Source organism: Phyllostomus hastatus, unplaced genomic scaffold (assembly GCF_019186645.2).
Source record: "Phyllostomus hastatus isolate PE091 unplaced genomic scaffold, TTU_PhHast_1.1 phas_contig_1, whole genome shotgun sequence".
Lineage (NCBI taxonomy): Eukaryota > Metazoa > Chordata > Mammalia > Chiroptera > Phyllostomidae > Phyllostomus > Phyllostomus hastatus.
In genome coordinates, this window is record NW_025333498.1 from 10,541,375 (window position 1) to 10,565,169 (window position 23,795).

The 23,795-nt window shown below is 35.8% G+C and overlaps 1 protein-coding gene and 1 long non-coding RNA gene across 4 annotated transcripts in view; one reads left to right on the forward strand and one right to left on the reverse strand.

Annotated features, from left to right (window-relative positions):
- The window catches only part of PPP1R1C (protein phosphatase 1 regulatory inhibitor subunit 1C), a 130,567-nt gene that overhangs the window by 105,348 nt on the left and 1,424 nt on the right, over nucleotides 1-23,795 (reverse strand). Inside the window, exon 2 of one of the 2 annotated variants that reach the window (XM_045822997.1) lies at nucleotides 23,421-23,481. In XM_045822997.1, the coding sequence (XP_045678953.1) occupies nucleotides 23,421-23,481 (61 nt within the window). Of the gene's footprint in view, nucleotides 1-23,420; nucleotides 23,503-23,795 lie in introns of both variants that reach the window. The other variant, XM_045822921.1, reaches the window with a different exon arrangement.
- The window catches only part of LOC123808423, a 37,271-nt gene continuing 35,554 nt past the window's right edge, over nucleotides 22,079-23,795 (forward strand). For both annotated transcript variants that reach the window (XR_006783791.1, XR_006783789.1), the window contains exons 1-2: nucleotides 22,079-22,159; nucleotides 23,396-23,589. This is a non-coding gene — a long non-coding RNA (uncharacterized LOC123808423). The remainder of the gene's footprint in view (nucleotides 22,160-23,395; nucleotides 23,590-23,795) is intronic.

A 23,795-nucleotide genomic window follows, 5' to 3' on the forward strand; every position in this document is an offset into this window, starting at 1 on the left:
TTCATTCTAATATCACTCATTTTCCATTTAAATGCAAACCTAAAGCCACATGGGCAAAAATAGTGAGCAAGAAAAGATTTTATGAATTTTGTAGAAAGCAGCATAAAAATTAGGATGAAATGAGAAAAGGTATTCTGATGATACTAATTTCAGCAGTATGAAAATGAAACTGGATGATGGTTAAAGAGTTAAAATACATAGTTTTATCAAAGATTCAAGAACACTTTGGTACAATTCTAGCAGTTTATTTAAAGAATTGCTACAATGGCATATTTACCTTGCACTCCCTAGCTCTACTGTGTGCTTTTGTACAAAAGGTTTTCCCTTCCACCTATAGCTAAAGCAGAACATCCATTAAGAAACAGTAAGCAATTTCTACTTTTGGGTTCTGTATTAGTTTCTGGAAACCTCCACCTAGGCTCTCAGTTTTCTTCTTTTTTTCTTTTTGTCAATTGCCTTTTTTTTCAGCTTCACTGAGGTAGAATCAATGAACAAAAATTCTTCTTTCCTTCCATCTCATCTCCTGATTGTGAGACATTGTGTGTACCCACACGTGCACACACACTCCCCACTCCCCACCCCCCTCACAGTTTGAGCGGTTTACCCTTGATTCCAGGTTTGCACAAAGGTTTTGCTCTGTCTCTCTCAGCTTTGCTCATACCTCAAATGTGCTCTGTAGAGCACACTTCCAGTACCTTCCTCACAATGGCCTAGCACCTAAACCTTAGACAGACTGATTTGGACTTAGCCTTAACTCCAAAAGCTTATGTTGTCTCATATCCTTTAAGAAAATAGATAGGATGCTCCTTCATTTTATGTATCAACAAACCAAATTCCTAGAAAGGAATTTATCAACATGCTAAGCAACACAGCAAATTGGAAACAGTCTTAGACTAGAACTCTACTAACTATATTATCCAAAATATAAATTATTAACTCCAGATGTACTGACATATCTTAATTACATACATTATATGTGTACATATATATTTATACACATATATATGTTTTATATATGTCCTACCAGAAATGTAGCTTTCAAAATCAGTTTATTAATTTATTGTAAAATTCATACTAAATAAATAAAAAACACACGAAAGATATAGTTGATCCACTTAAAAAGTCTACCATTAATGGAAACTTATAAAACCTGTTGGCTTACCAAGTATTTGGCAAAGACTTCAAAGACAGACAAACTATACACTATCATGTATTTGTTATGACAAGGGAAGATTCATTTTGGATCATGGATGAAAGTGAGATTAAAACTTTAGTTCTATAATTGGAAATCTGGCTATGAATCATACACACTTAACATTTTCGAGCCTAGCCTATAAAATGATACAAAAATTAAAGAGATGACTAACAACTTTTAAGTAGTTAATATAGAGATAAGTGGCTTGACCATGTAATCAGCCACCCAGACACCTATAGTTATTTCTCAGAAACAAAGACAAAATTAGATACCTAGTCTGACTCAACGACACCTGTCGTTTAAAGAAGCTCGAATGGTAGCATGGCAACATAAAGAGTAGGAATCAGTTTCTCTTTCAAATATATAAATAATTCTAAAAAATGACAAATCAATAATTTTTATGAAAGCACTAGCATTTCATTAAGAAACTATCACACAGTGCCAATAGCTTACTTCATCTAACCCTCACTGAATACACACATGCAGTGAATAGCCCTGTGTTATTTTCCAGGTGAAGAAATGGGGTCTCATGAAAATTGTATTGCTCTTGTGATCCCTTGGCTGCTAAGTGGTGAAACTAAGATACAAACCCACATTTTTTTACCCCCAAAACCCTTATGCTTTGCCCTACTACTTCAAAGGTAAAGTTGTCACAAAAGCACATTTTCTAAGTTGTTTTTGATTGAAACCATTAAGAATTCTAATAAAAAGCATTTTAAAAAACAGTGAACGTGTAAAATAAATGTTAAAGATGACAGTATCCTCTTGAAGTATTGCATCTGCCCTTCTTTACCAGTGGCCTATATCATATCAAGCACATCACAAGGCACTCCTAGCACACATTAAATACAATTTATTTATAACTACATTTTTTGAATCTTAAATAGCTGCCCAACAGATTTTATAGATATTTATATAAGATATTAATTTATATTTTGAAATATTTTAAAAAGTACTAAGTCTACTTAAAAATTTCAGGCCCTATGTTTTTCAATAGGTCCACTAAAATTCATAGTTCCCAGGTGTAAGTCTTTATTAATTTATGGGGGAAATGGCAGTGGGAAAAGAAAGGCAAGGTGCCTCACCTGAGTTACTCAGTCAATGTCGGGACAGGAGACCCTGTGATTTAATTTTCTTTTATTTCACCAAGGCATACATAACTCACTATGTATAGAATTCCACACAATGATTTGTGCCCAAGACAGCTTTGGGGGTGTGTGGCCCAGTTCTCTCCTATGAAGTTCAGGCTCCTAGTGGAATTTAAGTTGGATGTTAAATGACATTTAGATTTGGATGGAATGTAATTAAGGCAATATCAGTAATGGTATTGATATTTTATAAAATAAATAGTCCATAATATGCAGTCATAGGATGATGGGACACCATGAGCAATCAGCTATGCCGTGGGTTGGAGTGGCTATGGAGACTGAATGCATGTGCACATGTGTGTGCATCTGTGTGTGTGTCCAACTATAACCATAAGTTGTTAAATTTCAATACAGGGAAAGGACTGAAGGAGTTATCTCATCAGATCTCTTCATTTCATAAATCCAGATGATGGCATTCAAAGACGTGAGGTAATTAACCCTTTTATACAGCTCGATCATGGCAGACTTGAAACTAAAGTACGTATTTCCTGACTACCAGTACGCAGGTTATTGTTTCATTTTTAATTATTTTCATGTTGCTGCTACAAGAAATTTCTATAGACAAAAACATGATAATTCAGACAGTAACCCAACCATATTCCTTTTAAACAAGTAAATTCCTTCCCTACATATACATTTTGAAGACCAATACAAGGAGTATTCTGAAAGTCATTAACAAGCAGTGAGAAGCCCCGGTTCAAATCCTGATATTGCAATCTTTCTTTAGTCCATGGTTTTATCTTTGATCATTGCTCAAAACTTGAAACTTCTTGCTTTTTTTGTACTACTTCAAATATTTCAGTAATGGTTCATGTAGAGGACTGTATTTTAACTACTTTGTGTTTTACCAATAATGGCACATGACTTTACATGCATGTTTCTACACATCTTCCCTATAAGAGGAAGCTACTTGAAATTCCAGGCCACTGTTAACAAAAGAAAAGATGGCAGAAAAAAATTCAGAAAATTTTAAACACAATTTTTAATTTGTTCATGTAATTTTTCTCACAATTGTAACCACATTCAACAATAACATTTATCCTTCAGGGTATCACCAGCAGATATAGACAAACTGGCTAAAGTGTCACTTTTTTTAAAAAAAATCTTCTTTTTCTGTCAATGTTCTACCCCATTTGTGCATATCTAATTAACTTGAAATTCACTTTTAGTCTTCCTTATCTAATCCTTCTTTTTTGACTAAGAAACTAAAGTTTTTTTAATTTTTCAGAAGCTTTTAGTAAAATCAAAGTGTCTTTAATCTTTTATAACCAAACCCTGACTTCCAAATACAATTGTTTTTATCTTGTTTAGTAAAATCCTAGGCAACAATACAAGATAATCATTTCAACTCCCTTGCAATGATTTTGAAGTGGCCCATTCCTGAATTCCCACCAGTCCTCCCTGGGCACACTGTGTCCCACAGCTCGTAACTTACCATCAAACAAATCCAGTGCAATGACCAGTTGGCAGCATCTCCAGTTAAGGAAAGGGAAGAGCGCAACCCTTTGCTTCAATACTGTCCAAGAATTAATGTTTTAGTCTTACTGCTGTTGACTTCTAATACCATGATGCTATAATGCCAAACATTTTCATTCATTATTTTCATCTTCAAAACAACTCTGTAAGGTAGATATTATTAATTATATTTTATGTGTGAACAAACTAAAACTCAAAGAGAATGTGTCATTTGCTTGAAGTCACAGAATTACTGACAGAGTTGGGATTCAGGTCTAGGTGTTTCTATTTTGAAGGTTATACCTTTTGACTACACCATGCTTCTAAAACTATGGTTTTTCTAAGACTGAGGTAGAAGGGATTGAACAAAAGAATGACAAAGTAGGAAGTATAGTCAGGTATTTATTTGGGACCTAAAAATAAAACACTGCCATTAATAACATAAATGATAGAAAATATGAGTGTTTATACGCAGGATGACAAATGCCCTCAGTGACAGGTTGAAACAGTGTGCAGCTTGTGACTGTACAAACCTTCAAAACTTCAAGATTTATACTTGGATAACTTGTTCATCCACACACACTCATGTTGTTAAATGTTGAAGATGAGAAGGATATGAAACTCATCAAAGAAGGATAAAAATTTTGCTTCAATTTTGCTTTGAATTTAAATGGACATACTGCATTGAGGTCATACATTTCAGGATTAGCTAGCTATTCCTTGAGCCCATACTTATGAAACAGCTGTCCAAGAGGTAGGCAAACATCCATGCCCAGATTGTCTGGCAGCATGGTTGTGACTCAGTGGAGTAGATGTTAGCAGATAACTTTAATTGCCTGGCTAATTACATATGTGTCTAGTTGGAGTTCTTTAATGATTAAGAGCAGTAATGGTTTTTCAGGTAGTTATGCTGAGCCTATCGTAGATAAATTGCCAACATTATTAAGGTAATAATTATTAAGTAAACATTTTCTTTTTATAAGCACATTTTGCTTACTCTTAAAAGGCTCTAGTAAATTGGTTTTTAATATCAGTGGCTCCATTATTGAGACACTACTTCCTGGATGTTTTAAATATTTCATATGAAATTAGAATGAGAGAGATTTTATCCACTATATATAAAATAATGTTTCACTCTGAATTCATCACCTTTCCCCACTCCTCTCCAAATATGCTCTGCCTTCTTAGAAAAGATCCTCGTATCTGTAGTCTTAACACAAACTTCTTCTTTATCACCATCTCCCCATCTGTCATTCATTTAATCAAGTCCACTGACACTCCATGAACTCAGACCTTCTCCCTCCTATTTATTTTTTATCTGTGGCCCAGGTACCTTTATAGAACAAATATGAGCATGTGAACCCCACCCACTTGAAACCATATTGTGGTTCCTAATCATAGCTTCTTTAAAATGTTTACAATGTCCCGCAACACGGTGCCTGCCTAGTCTCCGCCCCACCTGATGTCACTCCATGTTACATCATACTAGACTTCAAACAATTCCTGGATTCTGCAATGCCTTGCCCTACTTCTGAGACTTTGTCCCTGTTTTTTCTGTTGTCTTCAATAATCTTCCCTGCCTCTTCCTTCAGGTTTCAGCACAATTTTCTCCCTCCATTAAGCCTTTACTAACAGTTTTGTGCTGCTACTGAGTGCTTCTAAAGTATCCGATATTTCTGCTCCCACAAACCTTGTCACCTTTCAATGTGATCCTCCCACTTAGCATACTACCTGACCTATAGTAGATGCTAACTAAACAATTGTTAAATGAGTGACATTTAGGTACGAGGCTGAAAAATTTGGGTATCACTGGGCAGCAGAATGGTGAGATCTGAAAATCATATCATAATTGTAAAGCTCAATGTAACTGAAAATTCTGATGTGAACTGAGGGCAAAAAAGATAAATTTCCCCAAATACATGAAGGGATCTCAGTTGGAAGAACTGTTATACTTTTTCTGATATCAATTAGATGAATATATCAAGATAAACAACTGAAAAATTCAAGAAGGATATTTCAACTAGATATAAGGCAGAATTTTCTAACAATTAGACCCGTCCTCTCATAACCATAATGCATCAAAAAGAGCTAACCTCCTCACAATGAAATGATCAGGGGAAATCTGACTAACCCTCAGTTGGGATTTCTGGGGAAAGTAATCCTGCATAGATTTGAGACCAAAACAAAACTAGTGCTATGGCTTTTACCAATTTCATTGCATGCTTTCTTTGAGTGTCAAAAATTATCTTTTCCAAAACATATTAATGAAGGTGCGCTTTTAGTGAAAGGTAGGGTGATTAATGAGCATTCTTTTTTGATCAATAGGTAATTAATTATATTTGTGCCAAGTTTAAATGGTAAGGTTCAGTTTCAGGAAAAAACTGGATGCCACAGGACTGAATTAAGGGCCACCTGTAGTACAGCATAAGAAACTTGTGAATTTAAGCCACTACCTAACTGCACTCTACTTAATAGTATTTTCCAGCTCAGAGCTGCTAGAAGACATTTCTGATAAATGTCCATATCCAGAAAGAATAAAATAAAATAGATCTGAAAACTTAGAAATGTATTTTGTAAAATAAAGAAGCAATGAGGGTATTCTAAGTAGGAAAACATTTCTGTTCAAAGATTTAAGGTGGAAATGATTAGAGAAGGAGCCAGACTGGCCAGAGATGCAGGGTCAGGCCTGGCAATAAAGTAGAGTTGGAGAGTTTGTCTTGAACCAGACGGTCAAGAATCTTGGATATCAGACTACAGAATCTAAATGTTAACCCATAAAAAGCAGAAAGAGAACATAGGTAGTGAACTACAAGGGTGCAAATTGGAAAAGATAAGGCAAGAATATATAGAATAGGTCTTGAATACAACACAAATTATAGATGCCTTTATCACAATAGTTGAAACCGTTGACAATTTATGCACGCCTTTGTAATTTAGACACGCTGATAGTTGTCACGATGTTACTAACCACTGCCACCACTGCTCACCAAAGGAAGCTCCTTGCTATTTGCTTGGCTGTAGAAGAAAATACAGATGATTGAGGACAGTTGGGAGAGCTGTTTGTTTTGGTTCTTTTTTTTTTTACTATAGATCTCCATGAAATAGCCCTATAAGTTATGGAAGTAGAAGGTGACAATTTCAATACACAGATATTTGATAGGATCCTATAAACACATTTTTTCATATATGCTTTGTGTTATCAAATGTTTGGAATACAATTTGTATCAATATTACTGTATTTATCATTTTATTTGGAGTGCTTAAAGCAGTCTAGATCAGGAAGCATATTAAGGAACAATATTCAAAGCTAGTATTATTTTGTATTTCAGTTCTTTGAAATATCATTTTGGTGTTTTTAGTCTTAGTCATTTTTTCCTTTCATCTAAACATTCCACTGAAATTATTAATAAAAAATAAAATTAAAATATTCTACTTTCAGGAAAAGAATCCTACCCATTATTGTATAATAATTACATTATTAATTAAAACATGAATCTGATGACATATACAAACAGTATTTTTAATTGTTTTTATTTTTGTTTTGCCTTGCTTAACTCCAGTTTACATATGTTTCTTAAAATGTGAAATTTGGAGTAGAAAGTCATACTCTATGGCTTCTCAGTTTATTTTATGTCAAAGATTCAAGTATATTTCAAGTAATAAAGATATTTTCTCAGTAGGAGTTTGATGCTAAATAAAGCCTTTCAAATTTTCCACTGAAATGAAGTATAGGCCTATAGCACTAAAAACAATAAAGCCAACTTCAAATTCAAGCTGTTGCACAGAAAAATGTAATATTAAAAGAGGGGAAATCACAATGGAAAGTAGCTTGTGTTATGTCTGGAAAAAGTGCCAAGAAGAACGTCAAACTAAGTTAGAAATAAGAAAATGGAGCTGATGCCTGCAATGAGCTCACATTTATGTAAATACCAGCAGTGTACCCATAATGACATATATATTAGTAAGTACCCAGGCAACAGAAATACATAGAACTCAATCTTATCTCAATCAAAAAAGAATAAAGCAACTGGAATGGGAAGCTATACTTGAAAATAATTCATTGGGGTCAAACTAATTTGCTTCGATGGTTTCCTTGTGTAAAAATGAGGGAAAGAAAAGAGAAGGTACAAGGTCCACTCTAAAATTATTTTTCTTATAGTTTTCTTATAGCTATTAAGTTCCACTTATGTTAAAATCTTACACACAAGCCAAATGGATTTTTGGGTGAAGTCTGTGATTTTAAATGTTTTTAATAAGTCACGAGCCGTCTAATTTTCAGTATTGACTATTAGTTACTAACTATTCCCTAATAGTTTATTACCAAAAAAACAAAGTTTAAGAATATTAGTGGGTAACATGTTTATTTCACAATCTATGGGAAATGAACGGAAACCTAGCCCGTGTTTATCTGTCCCCATACACCAGTCAGCTGAGAAGAAGAGTAAATGGCCATTAGTGGGATAGATACTGCTGCTTCTATGATGGTATTGAACTGAACTCTTGAAGTCCTATATTCTTGTAAGAAAGCAGCCACATTGATTATATATTTAGTTTCCTACTATCACCATTTTACTATCAGAACTTTTAAAAATCAGATTCAAATAATTTAAAGAGAGCAAAAGAGTAACATTTATCATTAGACAAATGTTGGGAACCGCCCTGACTGGTATCAGAAGCTGAAACCCCCGCCTAGGCTAAGGCTAAGGGAACGCCCTTGGAACCGTAAGCCAGCAAGGAGACAAAAGCTTATCTCCCTGTCAGGAATGCTGCTTCTGCTGCTTTATTCATAACTGAACCCCCAAAAGCTTGGTCGGTTAGCCAAAGACGGGTAAGATTCCCCAAGTGGGGAATGACCTAAGACAGGCACAATCACTTTGGGAGCCCCCCCAAAAGAAGGACTTGGGGGGCTGCAGCCAAAGGGGGTGATGGACCCTCACTCCTTGGCTTTGACATAGCCTGAGTTCTCAGCTTCTGGGAGAAAACCTCCTTGTCTCCCAGTTGCCTTAGTTCCCTTGCTCCACCTAAGCCTGAAACAATGACAGGGTGGTGCAGCTCTGTGCTGAAAAGGGCAGATTCTCCGGGTGATCAGGCCTAAGAAAGAATATGTAAATTACTGTGAAACCTTCTTTGTTTAGAATGCTCTCAGTTGAATAAAAGGGGTCCAAGGAGGAAGTTATGTTCCTCAAAATCTTACAGCTCTTTGACCCCGACTCAAAATAGACTGGCAGAGTTTCTTGTTTTCTATGGTTCCTTACTTCCCCCTAATGAGTATTGTACTTTACCTGAATTATTATGCAAAATGAGCCCAATAAAAGCAGGTATGGACGGTAAATCGGCGCGCTCCCCACTAGGGGGGGTGGCCATTTCGTCCCTACTTCCCCACAGAAACTAGTCTGTCTCTGTGCATGTGTTTTTTCTCGCGTGTTTATCGTCGAGCCATCCGCAGCGTTCTGTGGTCACTGCTGGCCGGTGACCCATGCGCAACAGACAAATAAACTCAGGCTTTGGGACCCATGTCTCAAAATCATCATTATGCAGAATTGCCTCTTTATCCATAGTCACTAGTTGTCTGTGGTGCTAATCCAAAGCATGACTCCACTAAAACAGTGAAACAACCAGCTCCTGTTCTCTACTACTGAAACATATCCTTCCTGAGATCATTCCAAGCATGCTTTTTATCATGGTATGTGCTGCGAAAGCCATTTTAAATTACTCTTATAAATATTTAACATAAGAGCTCCTGCAGATTCAATGGGCTACCGTATATAGGTACTTGTGGAATGTGAGGGCAAAGATAAACCTTCTGAAATAATCAGGTTAGTTTTAAGTGATCTCTATTCCCCTCCCAGAGTCAGGGTTCCTTTTATTCCCTCTCCCCAATCTCCAGAGCCCTATTCGGCAGTTCTGCTACCCAGAGGAGATTTAACTAAAGCCTGATACACATGGAAGGACCTGGTGACACTGTGTTTTACTATGGGTTTTTTTTTCTGACTCACATCAAAAAAATTTTTTAATATACTTTTTAATTTTTATTTATTTTTAGAGAGGGAAGGGAGGGAGAAAGAGAGAGAGAGAGAGAAACATCAATGTGCAGTTGCTGGGGGTCATGGCCTGCAACCCAGGCAAGTACCCTGACTGGGAATCGAACCTGCGACACTTTGGTTCACAGCCCGTGCTCAGTCCACTGCGCTATGCCAGCCAGGGTTTCACATCAAAATTTAATAATTCTATAATCCCTTCCTTTGGGATACTACAAGGTGACAGAAACTCATTGACAATTGGTTGGAGCAAATGAGTTAAAAGATCCAGTGATTTGTTACTTCTACTGAAGTAAAGCCTTCCACTTGGAGTGGTCAATGAAAGGTTTATAGAGAAAGGGGGATTTTATCTTGGCTTAGAAAGATAAGAAGAACTATAGCCCTTGGGTTGTGTAGCTCAGTGGATTGAGTGCGGGCCTGTGAACCAAAGGGATGCTGGTTCGATTCCCAGTCTGGGCACATGCCTGGGTTGTGGGCCAGGTCCCCAAATGGAGGCATGTGAGAGGCAACCACACATTGATGTTTCTCTCCCTCTCTTTCTCCCTCCTTTCCCATCTCTGTAAAAATAAATTTTAAAAAATTAAAAAAGGAAGAACTAAGATGACATCTCAGTATGTGTACAAATCAGTCATATTGGCCAACTAGAATCCAAATGCAAATTGTTAGCTTTCCAACTAGTATTTTAATTCAAGACAATAATTATATATATAGCTTGCCTAGAAGGTATCCAATCGTGTAATATGAACAATAGAGACATTTATTGAAGAAGATCCAAGATATAAGAAACATTGTACACAGAACAATGATGCCTCAGTCCCCTTCAAAGAGGGCACCATGGAACTTCACACAGTTCTCCCAATCAGCTGCCTCACCAGATTTTCCTGAAACTCATTGATGGTCTGAAATCTCTTCCCTTTCAAAGTTGATGTTAGTTTGGGGAAAAGCCAGAAGTTGCAAGGTGCCAAATCTGGGCAGTAGGAGGGCTGAGTCATCTGGGTGATTTAATGTCTCCAAAAAACACTCTGCATGAGATATGATGCATGGGCAGGCGCATTGTCATGATGAAGCTACCAATCACCAGCTGCCCATAATGTGGACTTCTGAATCATCCAAATAGTTTCTGCAGAGGGATGTTCAAGCTTAATGTAAAATTTGATGCAGATTAATTTGTCTATTCACTCAGTCATTTTTAATGTAATGGCAACATAGTACACATGCCCACTCAATGGGCATGATATCTACCATCCCCACTGACTAGTACAATGAAGTTGTCATTGCTCACACATGGGCATTCCAGTCCACTCTCCTTGGTTATCAGGTTACATCATCGCTATGCAAGTCATTCTTGTTATATTAACAATGACTGGGCATTTTCCGGATGGAATATATGTGTGGGTGTGCACACATACATACATATTCACACCCATGTGTGTATATATATGTGCACATGTATACATAAACACATATACATACACACAGACAAATAACAGTCTAACTCTAAGAATGAAATAATACATAAGATTTATTTTTCTGTTTAATTTTTTGCTTATATAATAAGAAATCTAGTATTAAATAATTCTAAAGTCATCTTATTTAATAGATTATCAAAGAAAAGAAAAAGAAAAAGGTATAGAATTGCTACTCCAAAACAACATCACTTACATTGGATTAAAAAGAAATGCATTCTGGTATGACATCAAACAGAACTTCATGTGGCGAAGTTACAATGAAGAACTTGGTTGTAATTACTTCCATAAGGAAGATAGAAATAAAATAGCAACAGCATGATGTTGCTTATTTGTAGAAAGAAAATTGTTATTAATATAGTGGGAAAGACATTGACCTTAGATAGACAAGCTATGTTTAATTTTTAGACATATTGAAACTAGTTTCTTTGACCTTGAGCAGCTCACCTATTACTCTCTTCCTGTAAAATGAAGGTGGTAACATTCATCTCACAGCATTTTTGAGGATGTGTATTACAGGTGAAATAGGTTTGCAAACTATAAAACTATCAAAGGTAAGATACATTACTGTTAACCCTTTTAAATTTGCCTTTGAGCTTATATTATTTTTAAATTGTTTTATTTGTAGCTTAAAGGTATTGTTGTCTTGTATGTCCTAAATGTATTCCAAAATATATTTTAGTGTGTTCCTCGTACTGACACTATCTATATAAATAGTACAGCTGCTGTTGGCCATGACTCCAACTAAGCCCTTTACTGGAATAAAGCAGGAATTCTGGGCTATTCACCAAGTAAAATGACCTGTGGCAGGATTTGAGATGAGCCATTTTAGCTCAATCATTCATGACATTTTTCTTCTCTGAAATGCGGTGGTGAGTGGGTCTCAGGCATTGTTTCTTGAGAATCTTTAATCATTGGGCCAAGTAGGCGATGTTCAGGATCCATGAAGGGTGAGTGAATAATCCTTGGAGTGCTTCGAAAAGCAAATGGAGTCTAGGCCTGTCTTGATTGATCTGAAGTCCCTGCACATATGGGAAAAAGTTGCTTGCAATAAGAATGTGCCTATGGCAAATGAGCAAGGTTCCTGTATTCATCTTTAGAACCCTCAGCCAAAAATAAATGAGGGAAGAGAAAAGAAATAATAAGGCAGTAATGTTAACCATAATCTAACACAATTATTTTTCTTTGCTCTATTCATTTCTTTCCTTTAATTAAATCTCAGCTGTAGCACAATTATCAATAATTTGTGTAATAAAGATTCCATAGACTGAGTGACTTAAAGCAAGAAATAGGAAGGATATGTAGATGATGATGAATTATTATTTATATGAGCTCTTCATGAGAAGACCTCATGTGCCTTATTATAGTTAATTGAAAGCAAGGAAAGATAAATTATAGGATACAAATTAAAGGTCATAAGCAAACCAATTATGAAAAGTAAATCTTCCCTAGTCAATCAACTATGATATAATTAAGTCTGCCAAAGCCTCTCACATAACCCAGAGCGGGACAAGAAAAAATCCACCACCAGTAGTATTGTTAGCATTACATCACCTTGCGCTATCCCAGCAGCAGACTCAGGGCTAGAGTTACCGGACCTGTGTTCCATGGAACTGAACAGTAAAACTCAGAAACTGACAGTCATGCCACGTTCACTGGCTCTAAGGCGAGGGCTCTTAATTCCACACAAAGCCACCTCCCACAGTTACAGTCATGGAAAAGCAGTTTGGAAGTCACTGTATGATTTTGAAATAAAACAATAGTGTCCTAGACTGAGCAGTCAATAAAAATATAACAAGATAGATTCATCCTGTATAATAGAATCATTGATATTAGAATCATAGATAATAGAATCATAGAATCATTGAGAAGCCATTGATAGATGTAGGGGGCAAGAGAGAGGGGAGTCAGAGACAATTCCAAGGTCATGTGGTTCAATAATTAGAAGAATGGGGAAACCATTAACAGAAATGCTGAGGTCAAGAGTTAAAACATTGATTTCAAATTGGATGACATATTCAGTTAGACATTGACTTTCAGGTGGTAGAGGAGAAACTCACTTTCTATGTCTGATTATCATATATGCAATATTCATGAATTATGAAAATGGGTATAGAAAACCCAGGCAAATGAGAAAATAGCCTTAAAGCAATTACTATTTAATAAATGTAACTTATTTTTGAAATACATTTCTGATATAAAAAATAATTTAATAAATTTCACTACTTGACTCTATGCCAATCATTTCAATGTTTTTATAGGTTTTTCAAATTTTGTGATTAAATTTTGATCTATTGGTCTTAAATTCAAAGGCTTAAAAGTTTAAATTATTGTTATTATTAGTTTCATTCCATTTATAACCTGAGTTCTACATACTTTCTTAGGTCCTGGACTTTTTGTGAGTCAGATCACTTCATGGAAGTAGACTGATAACCTGTCATATTTTTACACATACTTGGGTATTTGAATTATATATGCATGTGTACATGTGTTTGTGCATATAATATGTGTATATGTTTTCTAATGGTCTGTTTTTCATCAGATGGGAGGACTAAAAGCATAAAATAATGTTGCATCATTGAGACAGATTATTCTAAAATTAAATTCCAAAGTAACTGTTCTCCTTTTTTTATTTTGTGCACTCTGGTCTATTTTTATACGGAGGTCAATATGTATTACATGTCAGTGGGTATGCGTAAAGAGTGTGATTCTGAAAATGTTCTCCACAATGATCGAAAATTGCTCTGACAATGAAAAATAGAAAGATTACACACTTCCTAGATTTTCTTAGTTCGCACAGCACACTTTCCTCACCACTGTTGCCAAGGTCGAACTGCAGTCATACTCCAACCAGCCTGTCAGTGCCTCTCCCCTGACGATGCAGACTTATGCAACTTATTTCATGGCTTTGTTAGGCGCTATCATTGTCCCTAGATCAAATTACTCTAAGTGATACAAAGTCATCGAGTTAAATTGAAAGATAATCTTGTACTCATAGCTCAAAGGAGACATAGATGTAGGGTAACAATTTCCAACATTGTTGGGTGCCCCCGAAACACTGGGGAAGATCTGAAAGGGACAGAGTGTGAGGAAGAGAGTGACAGCAAGCAAACTGGGAGGGAGGAGATCATTCTGAAGTCACTCATCTTGGCAGCTGGGACATGTGCTCCAGGACATTCCTCTCCCTCCGCCTCAGGCATTTCTGAGCTCTAGGTAGATTACTTCTCTAAATTGTCTGGGACAACGTGTTACATCTGGTCAGGGGACTTGATATTAGAAGATATAGTAACAGTAATAACAACATCAAAAGGGAAAATTTCAGGTAGTATGAACACTGATTTAGGGAGATATTCTTCAGCATCTCTAAAATCTCACCACTTTGCTGTCCCCATCCCTCACAGTGTTTCTTTCTTTCTTTATTTTTTTATATACCTATTTATGGATTCTTTTTGCTAAACTTTTTTTTATGTTTAACTTTATTTTTTTATTGTTTTTTATTGTTGTTCAAGTACAGTTGTCTCCATTTGCCCCCACCACTCCCCTCACCTCAGCCACCACCACCTCCGACCCCTGATCCCACCACCCCTTTGGTTTTGTCCATGTTTTTTTTCTTTCTCTGTAGTTTTGTCTGTTTAACTTGAAAGGGTTGAATGGAGCCTGAGTCCTCCATATAGACCACAGGGCCCATCACAGTGTCCTACACTGAACCCGGGCTCTCCACGCCACCTGCCGGGACCCCAGGGGCATTTTAGTTTGAGCTCTTGGTAAATTATGCTACCAAGTGTGCCTGAAAATGTTGGAACAGTGTCAGATCACTATTTGGTCAAAGTCATGACTGGAAAAGGATGGGAGAAAGGGTAAAAATCCCAACATTTTCAGGCTTGCTCCTGAGCAGTTCTAAAATAAAGAATTATGGAGATAACCTTCTCCATTAATTACACAGCTTGGCTAGATTTTTTGTTGTTGTTATTGTTAGAGGTCGCCAAGTATCACTAATTTACTGTTTTTCTTGAATATGACTACATACTAGAAACACTTAGAAAAACCTGTTAGAAACTTTCTTAATGTTAAATTTGAGAATGAATGTGCCCTTAAACTCCTCAGGACAGCTGACAATGATGTGGTCCATGTGCATTATTATGCAGACCCAAAAATGCACATCCATTTATTCAGTGAGGACAGAATAGCCTTCTTTCTAATGAGTATGTTTTATATTCAGGAAATGTGGTAGTGTTGGGGAAAACATGCATTTCAGAGTCACATGAACCTAGCTTTCTCACTTACGGGAGCTTAGGAGCATGAGCCACCTTCCAGGGATAATATAGGTAGGAAGCAGCCCACTGAGTTCCATACCCCAACCTGAGTGATTTTAGTACTTCTACTCCTAGGTACTACCTGCCTGCCTCCCCTAAAAAATATTTACCTCTTATCAAGCATGTAATCTTTACACTGTGCTTTACAATATTATAATCTAATCCCCCAAAATGTTCTGCAGTAGACATTTCTGTACTAAATTATGTTTTGTATTTTTGCAACAAGCTATTGGTTTTACTATCAATATACATGTGTTAAATGAAAAATGTCTCAGGTAGGTTTCTCCATGAGGGTAGAAATGGTGGCTCACCTATTTCATGCCCTAGAGGATCTAGCACTGTGCCTTAATCAGAGTAGGTGCTCAAAAAGTTTGATGGTTAGCCATTAGATTTAAGGACATATTAAGGATATATTTAAATGTAATAACATGGGCATCTGATATCTACTCTACTAGATAATTGCTCTGCCAGTTTGAATAGATATACCTACTCTGTTGGTTTAAAGTAAATAGTAAAACTTTAGCTCTGATCCCAATCCTTAAAAGCTTGAAGTAAAAAGATCAAAATGAGTCATACAAATGCTTTATAGACTAGTGCACTTGATAAATAATTGCTTTCATGTCTTGGCTGGAATTAATCTTACCATTGTCTGAGAAATTGCAATTTCTATTATTACAATTGCACCATGGTTCATTCGGACATATTATTCTCTGCTACCTGCACCACATATTCCTGGAGGATTTAGAATAAGAACTAGATAAATACAAATTGAATTAAATTGAGTTGAGCTGAGTTGAGCTGAGTTGAATTGAACTGAATTGAATTGAATTGAGTATACAAACCAATAAACAGCATTAAGAGTTGAGGGTGGATGGAGTGTATTGGAATAGCAAAACCAGATCATGGGTCAGATTAATCAGGGAAAACTTTCAAAACGTAAGTGAGTCTCATGTGACATTTTAAATAAGAGAAATTGTTGGAAAACATGGAAACAGATTTACGCAAATGAGCAAGTCTAGACTTAGTCTTAAGAGCTGGCAAAGAACCAAACAAAGGAGCCAAAGAAAGAAAGCTTATCCAGAATGTAGCATGGGGCGGTGTATGGAAGGAAATGGGAACAAACAGAGTGGGATCAAGTGTGAGCAGTGGGATCAAATGTGAGCAGTTAAAATTTGTGTTTGGTAGATATCCCCAAAGGATTTTATACTCAGTACTCAACCTTCTTTCTTTGCACATATTATCAGAATATGAATTTCATTTTTGAACAAACACAAACTTGCCACCAACATCTTTAATGCTTGCAATATTATTTTCATAACTTCATAGATATTGATGTCATGCTTGTTTTAAAAACTCTAAAAGGCTCATATTTCATAGAAATTATATTTGTAAACATGCTCACTTGAACAAATGCCACAGCATTAGATATATAAACACTTCTTAATTGTGTATTCTTATCTTGATAAATTAGGAAGTATGGTACATTTTTTCTCTTATCAAAAAAAAAAACACCCCATCTCTTGGGGACACTGTTTGACACTGCCTAATGCAGACAAGATTGGAAAAGAGCTGAGCCATCTAACAATACAAAATGCAAGCTTTAGGAGAACTCAGCTTTTCTCAGCATATAAGACACAGGGAGATTGCATGTCTTCAGTATTATTTGATTGCGGGCACTATGCTATGCATTGTCTCACAGCTCAATATTCTATTTGAGAAAGGAGGAAACCAAGCCCATAGAGGTTAGGTACATACCTAATGTATCACCACCAGTAACTGGCAAAGCTGGCATTTAAACCCTGGACTACTCCAAAGTCAGTGCTTTCCTACAACACTGCCTCTGTAAGTTATTTTCACATGCCATATCCACCACAAGTAGGAAAAGAGAGACCAAGAAAAATGAAGTGAATTGATTCTACCACCATTCTGTCATATTAAACTAAATTATTTCTAAATAAAATCAAAATAAAGGTAAAAAGTATATGATCTTATTCAAAATGAGCAAAAGTAGTAATCTTGCTGCAATAAAGTGGAATTCTCTCATAGTTTTATAATTGGCCCTTTCATTTTCTTCCATTTATCTGAGGAATAGATTAGTTCCTTATAGTATAACAAATTTTGACATTACTAACAACTAGAACCTAATCTTTGGCTCATGATTATTCCAATTGATTGGGCTATTTGGCTGAACAGATTAAATAGTCACTGGAAAATCAATCAATCAATTACATACTACATGAATCTGAAAGCCACATGCATCACTTCTCTTTACATTATTCAGCATAGTTTGGCATTAAATAACTTGAAGAAATAAATACTGAGGAGAAAAATCAGGTTTTTCTTAAATTCCTTAGAAATCAATACCAGTTGACTCTTGAATGGTCTTCAAACACTGGTATTTCTTTGTTTCATACTCTCATTAATACTGAGAAGGCAAAATAAATGCCAAACAATCAAGGATTGCAGTTCAGAATGAATTACAACCACATTCCCAGAGAAGATGAGAAAACCTAAAATGAAACAAAATGGTCTAGATTTTGGACCCATTACAGCTTTTACTTTAATACATTTGATTGGAGTTCCCCAAGCCTAACAGGCATCTCCAGGTCTGGCCTGAAGATGTCTTAACCATCCTTAAGAATCCAAATCCTCAGTGTGATTTCAAGAGCTTGCACTCAAAGTGTGCATCGCATTTGATCACAAATCATTCATTTTGTTACATTGAGGGTCTTCATGAAAAGAAGGCATGAAAAGAAGGCATTCATTGGCACACACTTCTAATACTGTGTGCCAATGAATGCCTTCATACTGGAAAGGAATCTCCACTTTAACTTTGTTGTCCCTGCAAAACTTCCCATCACCAGAATTTCCTGGAGCCTCTCTGTTTTGAACAACTCAGTCTGAGTCCAGCAATATTCTCTAGCTATCATCTGATGCCTCAGAATTATAAATGCAGAGCCTTCAAAGCCTCATTAGTTAACCTAGTGCCAGAGTTCTAAAATGCCAGCTTCATGTAGAAAGTCAGATGCTACATCCAGAGTTGACTGTGGGTTCCTTTTCAGCCTGTAGAGCTGACTAGCACCATCCATTGGAAAGTCCACTCCTTTCTGCTGACTGGACTTACTATCAAGGTTGAAGGCAGCTACTGGATATTTAATTCATATGTCTCATATTAACTAATTCTAGGATCCTGATCCATGTAAAAAAAGGCTTTTGTTTTTATTCCTCACTTCTAAGATTATTTGGAGCTAAAACTATCAAAGAGAAAGTCAATCTCCCCCAATTTGGACTGTGATGGAAAGTTCAATAAATACTGTCCCCAACCATTTTACATTGTATTTCTGGTTCCAATTTTTAGATTCACAACCAGATTTTAAATGATGCCAAAACTCCTGGGTACTTACCCAAATTTCACTAAGCTCCAGATCTTTTTTTTGGTTCACTCATATTTAACAGGCATCAGGTCCATTAAATTTAATTGTAACCACATTGTCTCTGCTTAACTGTAAGTGGAAAAGAACAGATGCCATAAACCTAAACACTCAGAAGGCCTAGTCTAGGCTGGCTTTTTCCTGGAAGATTGAGTACAGCTCTGGGTTCCAAAGGCTGACAGACCAGGAGAATTTGGATACAGTTCATTATAACCTTATAGGGGCCAGAGAATATTCATCCAGAAAAGAAAATGATAAATACTACTGTTATATATTCTTAAAGTGAGTAAATAAATCTTTATTGAAGAGAGTAAATAGTTACTTTAAAAAAAAGTATGACATTACTCAAGTTTAGTGTAAGAAACTGTATTTTATAACACCTGAAATTATTGTGTCTAGAATTGAAAAGTAGGGGTAACTATAGGTTCTTGTCTGAGATATATAAAATGGAGTAAGTTTTGGGAACTTGGGTTGATTTATATATCTTTAATGAAGATGTATGGCTAGATTAGGTATTTTCTGAAGGTCTCCAATTCTAGATTTCTAATACTGGTAATCAAATATATAGTTCCTTGTAAGTCTACTTAAATTCAAGCACTTTTAATTAAGTAAATCTAGAAATGTGATGAAATAAATTACAGGAAGTGACATTGCCACTTATTCCTATATAGAGAAGATTTATGTATAGTCATCCCTCTAAATAAAAAAATATAAAAGCCAAACTAGTTAACTGCAGATTATCCAAGAGTTAAAGCAAAGAGCCCACATTACAAGAATAGACAACAAGGTTCTACTGTATAGCCTCAGAGAGTTTATCATAAATAGGCCCTTAACAAAAGATGAACAGAAAATACAGAAAAAACAAGCAGTTTTCTGCGAGGTCATTCACACTGTTAACCTCAGAAAACATTTTAAAGAGATGAAAATTTTCTTTTGTCCTTCTCTACATGTCAGATCTCAAGTTTCCAGTATCTTTTTACTGCCTCTGGCTGTTCAGAGTCATTCCTAGGAGCAAACACATAGTTCTTCCCCTTCTCCACCCTAAACACACACCCTTTGCTATTAAATTTTTGTAGGTATGATGTCTTCAATTGAAAAATGTTAGTCCTGTTTCCCATTATTCTGAGTTAAACTGCTTAATCTATGACAGAGAGTGAGATATCTTTAACAGGTTACATATCTGTTTCTGTAGTGCTTCTATTGCTGAGAATTCTAGGCCACCGGTTAGAAAGGGATTCATGGGGCATTTTATTGCCCCAGGAATCTGACCAATCAGGTTCCTGCCTCATCTGTATGTTTAGACAAACATACAGATGAACTAGCAAACAAATAATCTAGACTTACGTGTAGATATACTTTTCTGTTCTATTTCTCCTCTATCAAATATAAACAGAATGCATATGTATTTATAAATTTAAAATTAAACCATCATTTCAAATATTGTTTTATAACTGACTACTTCTGCAAACTCTTGAAAAGGTTAAAAAATTAGCTATGTCTAACTCATTTAACAAAGATTGCAGTATACCAATTTAATCAAATGAATTAAAAGTCTCTGTTAATTATGTCTCTATGTGGGAAATGTAATTATCTTTGCTTCATTAATTGACAATAAAGAAAGGTTTTTTCAGGAATTTTAAAGAACACTAATGATAGGTAATTTCAAGAACACTCACTTGTTTCCTGGGCAATTTCAATAAATTAAAGAGATTTATTTAGTTTGCCAAGATTTAAAGCTGCAAACAATTTTTAGTTCTGAAAGAACACATTGCTTTTGAGAGCTAGAAGAAACAATTGCTTCAAAAAAGCTATTTAACACTTAATGAGGTTTGTTGTTGCTGTTATTTATCTCACTTTGTTTGATAGAGAGTGTTCAGATAATATTTGGAACATAAACAATTGGTGGGTAGGGCAAAAATATTTAGTACAAATGGAATTATGAAGAATCTTTTGTACTTTTTATTTCTTAAATCTTAATTATCATGTGCAAAATTTGTATTCCAGAACACACAAGCTAGTGACACCTAACATTTGTTGCACTTTGCAATTTTTAAAGAGTTTTTACATTAATTCTTTCAATAATTACAACAATCCTGTGAAGTAGAAAGGATGGGCTTTATAATTCCTATTTTATAGATACAAAAATCAAACTTAGAGATATTGTTCCTTACTCAAGAACACACGGCTAATAAAGACCAGTATCCAGGGTTGGTTGGGTTTGGTGTGGTACTCTTTTGTTGACATTTATTTGTAGGTTAGGCCCTTAGATTTATTTGCTCAGTAATCATAATTCCAGATCATTTACTGAAAAACACTGTATAAGCATTTAGTCTCTTTGCTGCAACAACCCATCACTAGTCCAAAAATCTCTGGTTGCCATATACATTGCTATACACAGTCAAAGGCTGATCAGTCTCTTGTAATCTAACCTAATTTCTACAAAGAGGATGAAGATACGGAGAGATGACACCACTAAAACCACATAGTTCTCTGTGAGATGCTATCTGCATCCGAGTTCTCTCCTAAGGTGCTTACTTATAAGAAAAGAAAATGACAGTCAAGAAGGGAAAAAGAACAATGCCATCTAGTGATTAGGAGGTCTGGTTAGAATATGTGTCCAGAGAAAACCTAAATTTTCTTCACAGGGATATGAAAATGCAATTCCTAATCTACAAAGCTAAGTGGTCTAGAAAAAGGACTTATTTAACATTTGGGTTTGCTTGTCAATAGGACCTGAATGTCCACTTACATTTACAGTGCCTTCACTATGAAATGCAAACTAAAATTTGCAGGGCCAGAATCGTGCCGTAGGAAATGCATGGGCTCTAGAAGCAGAATTATCTATTCAATCTGTAAATTCTCATGGAAAAACTTCTGCAAAAATCACTTGTCTGCTCTGATATTCACTTTCCTCATCTGTAAATGGCAAATATTTGGCATTCAAGAAGCAGTAGTTACTATTTTGGGAGCTCAGATGAGAGCCACAAAGGTTACAAGGCTCCACTTTGCTCACACAGTGACAAGGCCTGCAGAATCCAGGAAGCTGCTCTTTAGTAATCAGAGGACACCTAGAAACCAAGTCGGCCAATCCTTTTCAAAGTCGGCATGTGGAGGTGAGTTCTAGGACCTTATGGAAAAGTCTGCCATTATGAGCAGAGGCACTGATGAAAAATTTCTCTAAAACTACCTTCTACCTGAGATATCATTATTATGTTTACTTTATTTGTAAAGTGTGAGTACATACCATTTGCATGTCTTATTCATCCAAATATAAGTTAACATTTTAAGGGAGATAGTATACTTGAAAACAATTTTTAAATGCTATAGTACTTTAAAGATAGAGGATCAAATTATAATTCTTCATTTTCAGCAAGAATAAATTTGCTTATTTGTTTTTTATCACCAGAACACTTTCTTATGTTTTGGCTTAATGATGAAAATTCTAGCAGAATTTCACTTTTTTCTTCTGTATGTTTCTCTAATAAGAAAGGAATCTCAAAAAGTGAGACAATTTTGCCCTGATATTCTCATAATGGATCATTTACTACAACCTATACCTAGACTTACGTTTTCATTATTCAGACTTCTTTTTTCCACCCTTATTGTTTATACCCACAAAAATTCAACACCAAGTCCTGCTTGGTTACAAATTAATACCATGACTTTTGTTGTCTTGCTTTATTTGTATTAGAAACAGCCCTTAAATGTGAGATTAAAATCAGCTCCATTCAGTAAGTAAATAATGTTTGCATATTGCAGATCATAGTCCTTTATCAGGAATAAGAATCAGGTTTACTTTTTATGGGAAATGGAAAATAAAACCTCAACAAATGGATGCAGTCCTTCAGAATGGCTCTCAAATGGACAGTGATGAAAATTGATCTGGATACTTGACAATTGCATTATTCAGAGATGACATCAGCAGCAAAGTATAGCCAATGCTGGCTCACTGCCCACCCCATGACAACCTTTCATAAATTAAAAAAAAAATCCTATTCTGTAAAGACATAGGCATCTCAAGAGCTGTAATTTGAGCTTGAAACCTAATTAAATAACTTCCCACCAGCCTCATTAGTAAGCACTGAACCTAATTCTCTACAAACACCTGAATACATGTCAGCAAATACTCACAAAACATTTCCTAGCATATCATCACCAATGTGACATTCTAGAGGAAAAGCAGGCTATGAGCTGAGACAGTTCCTGTAATATTTATTTCTGGTTTTATTTATGTTCTATTGAATGGGCAAACTTGTTAGATTATTGCTAATTAAAACCCAGAAATTCAAATATTTTGGCAATGGCATGCTGTTTGATGTTCTCCTAACAATTCTATTCTGTTCCATCAGTGCAAGCCACAACATGCGCCTTTACCTGGGGGGTTATGTTCGTTGAGAATCACCAGTGATGCCGGTGTAGGTCTTCTTTTCCTGATCTGTGAACAACAAAGGCCCAGCTAAGGTCAGTGAGAGTCAGACAACGCTCCAGGTTACCCTACAGATTGCAAAGCTGTTTCATCCTCAACTGTTCCCAACACACAAAAGTAAGTATCTGCAGAGCACACAGTAGGTGCTCACTAATTTTATTTTAAAATGTAGGAGATCAGGCGGTAAAACTGTCATATATGAGTATCACTGATGTTGACCAAAAGCTCTATTTCCATAGAAAAGCATTAGTTGGATATAATCAAATGCTGCCACTGAATAGTAATATGCATCAAAGGTACATAGATGACTTGCTAATTTTAAT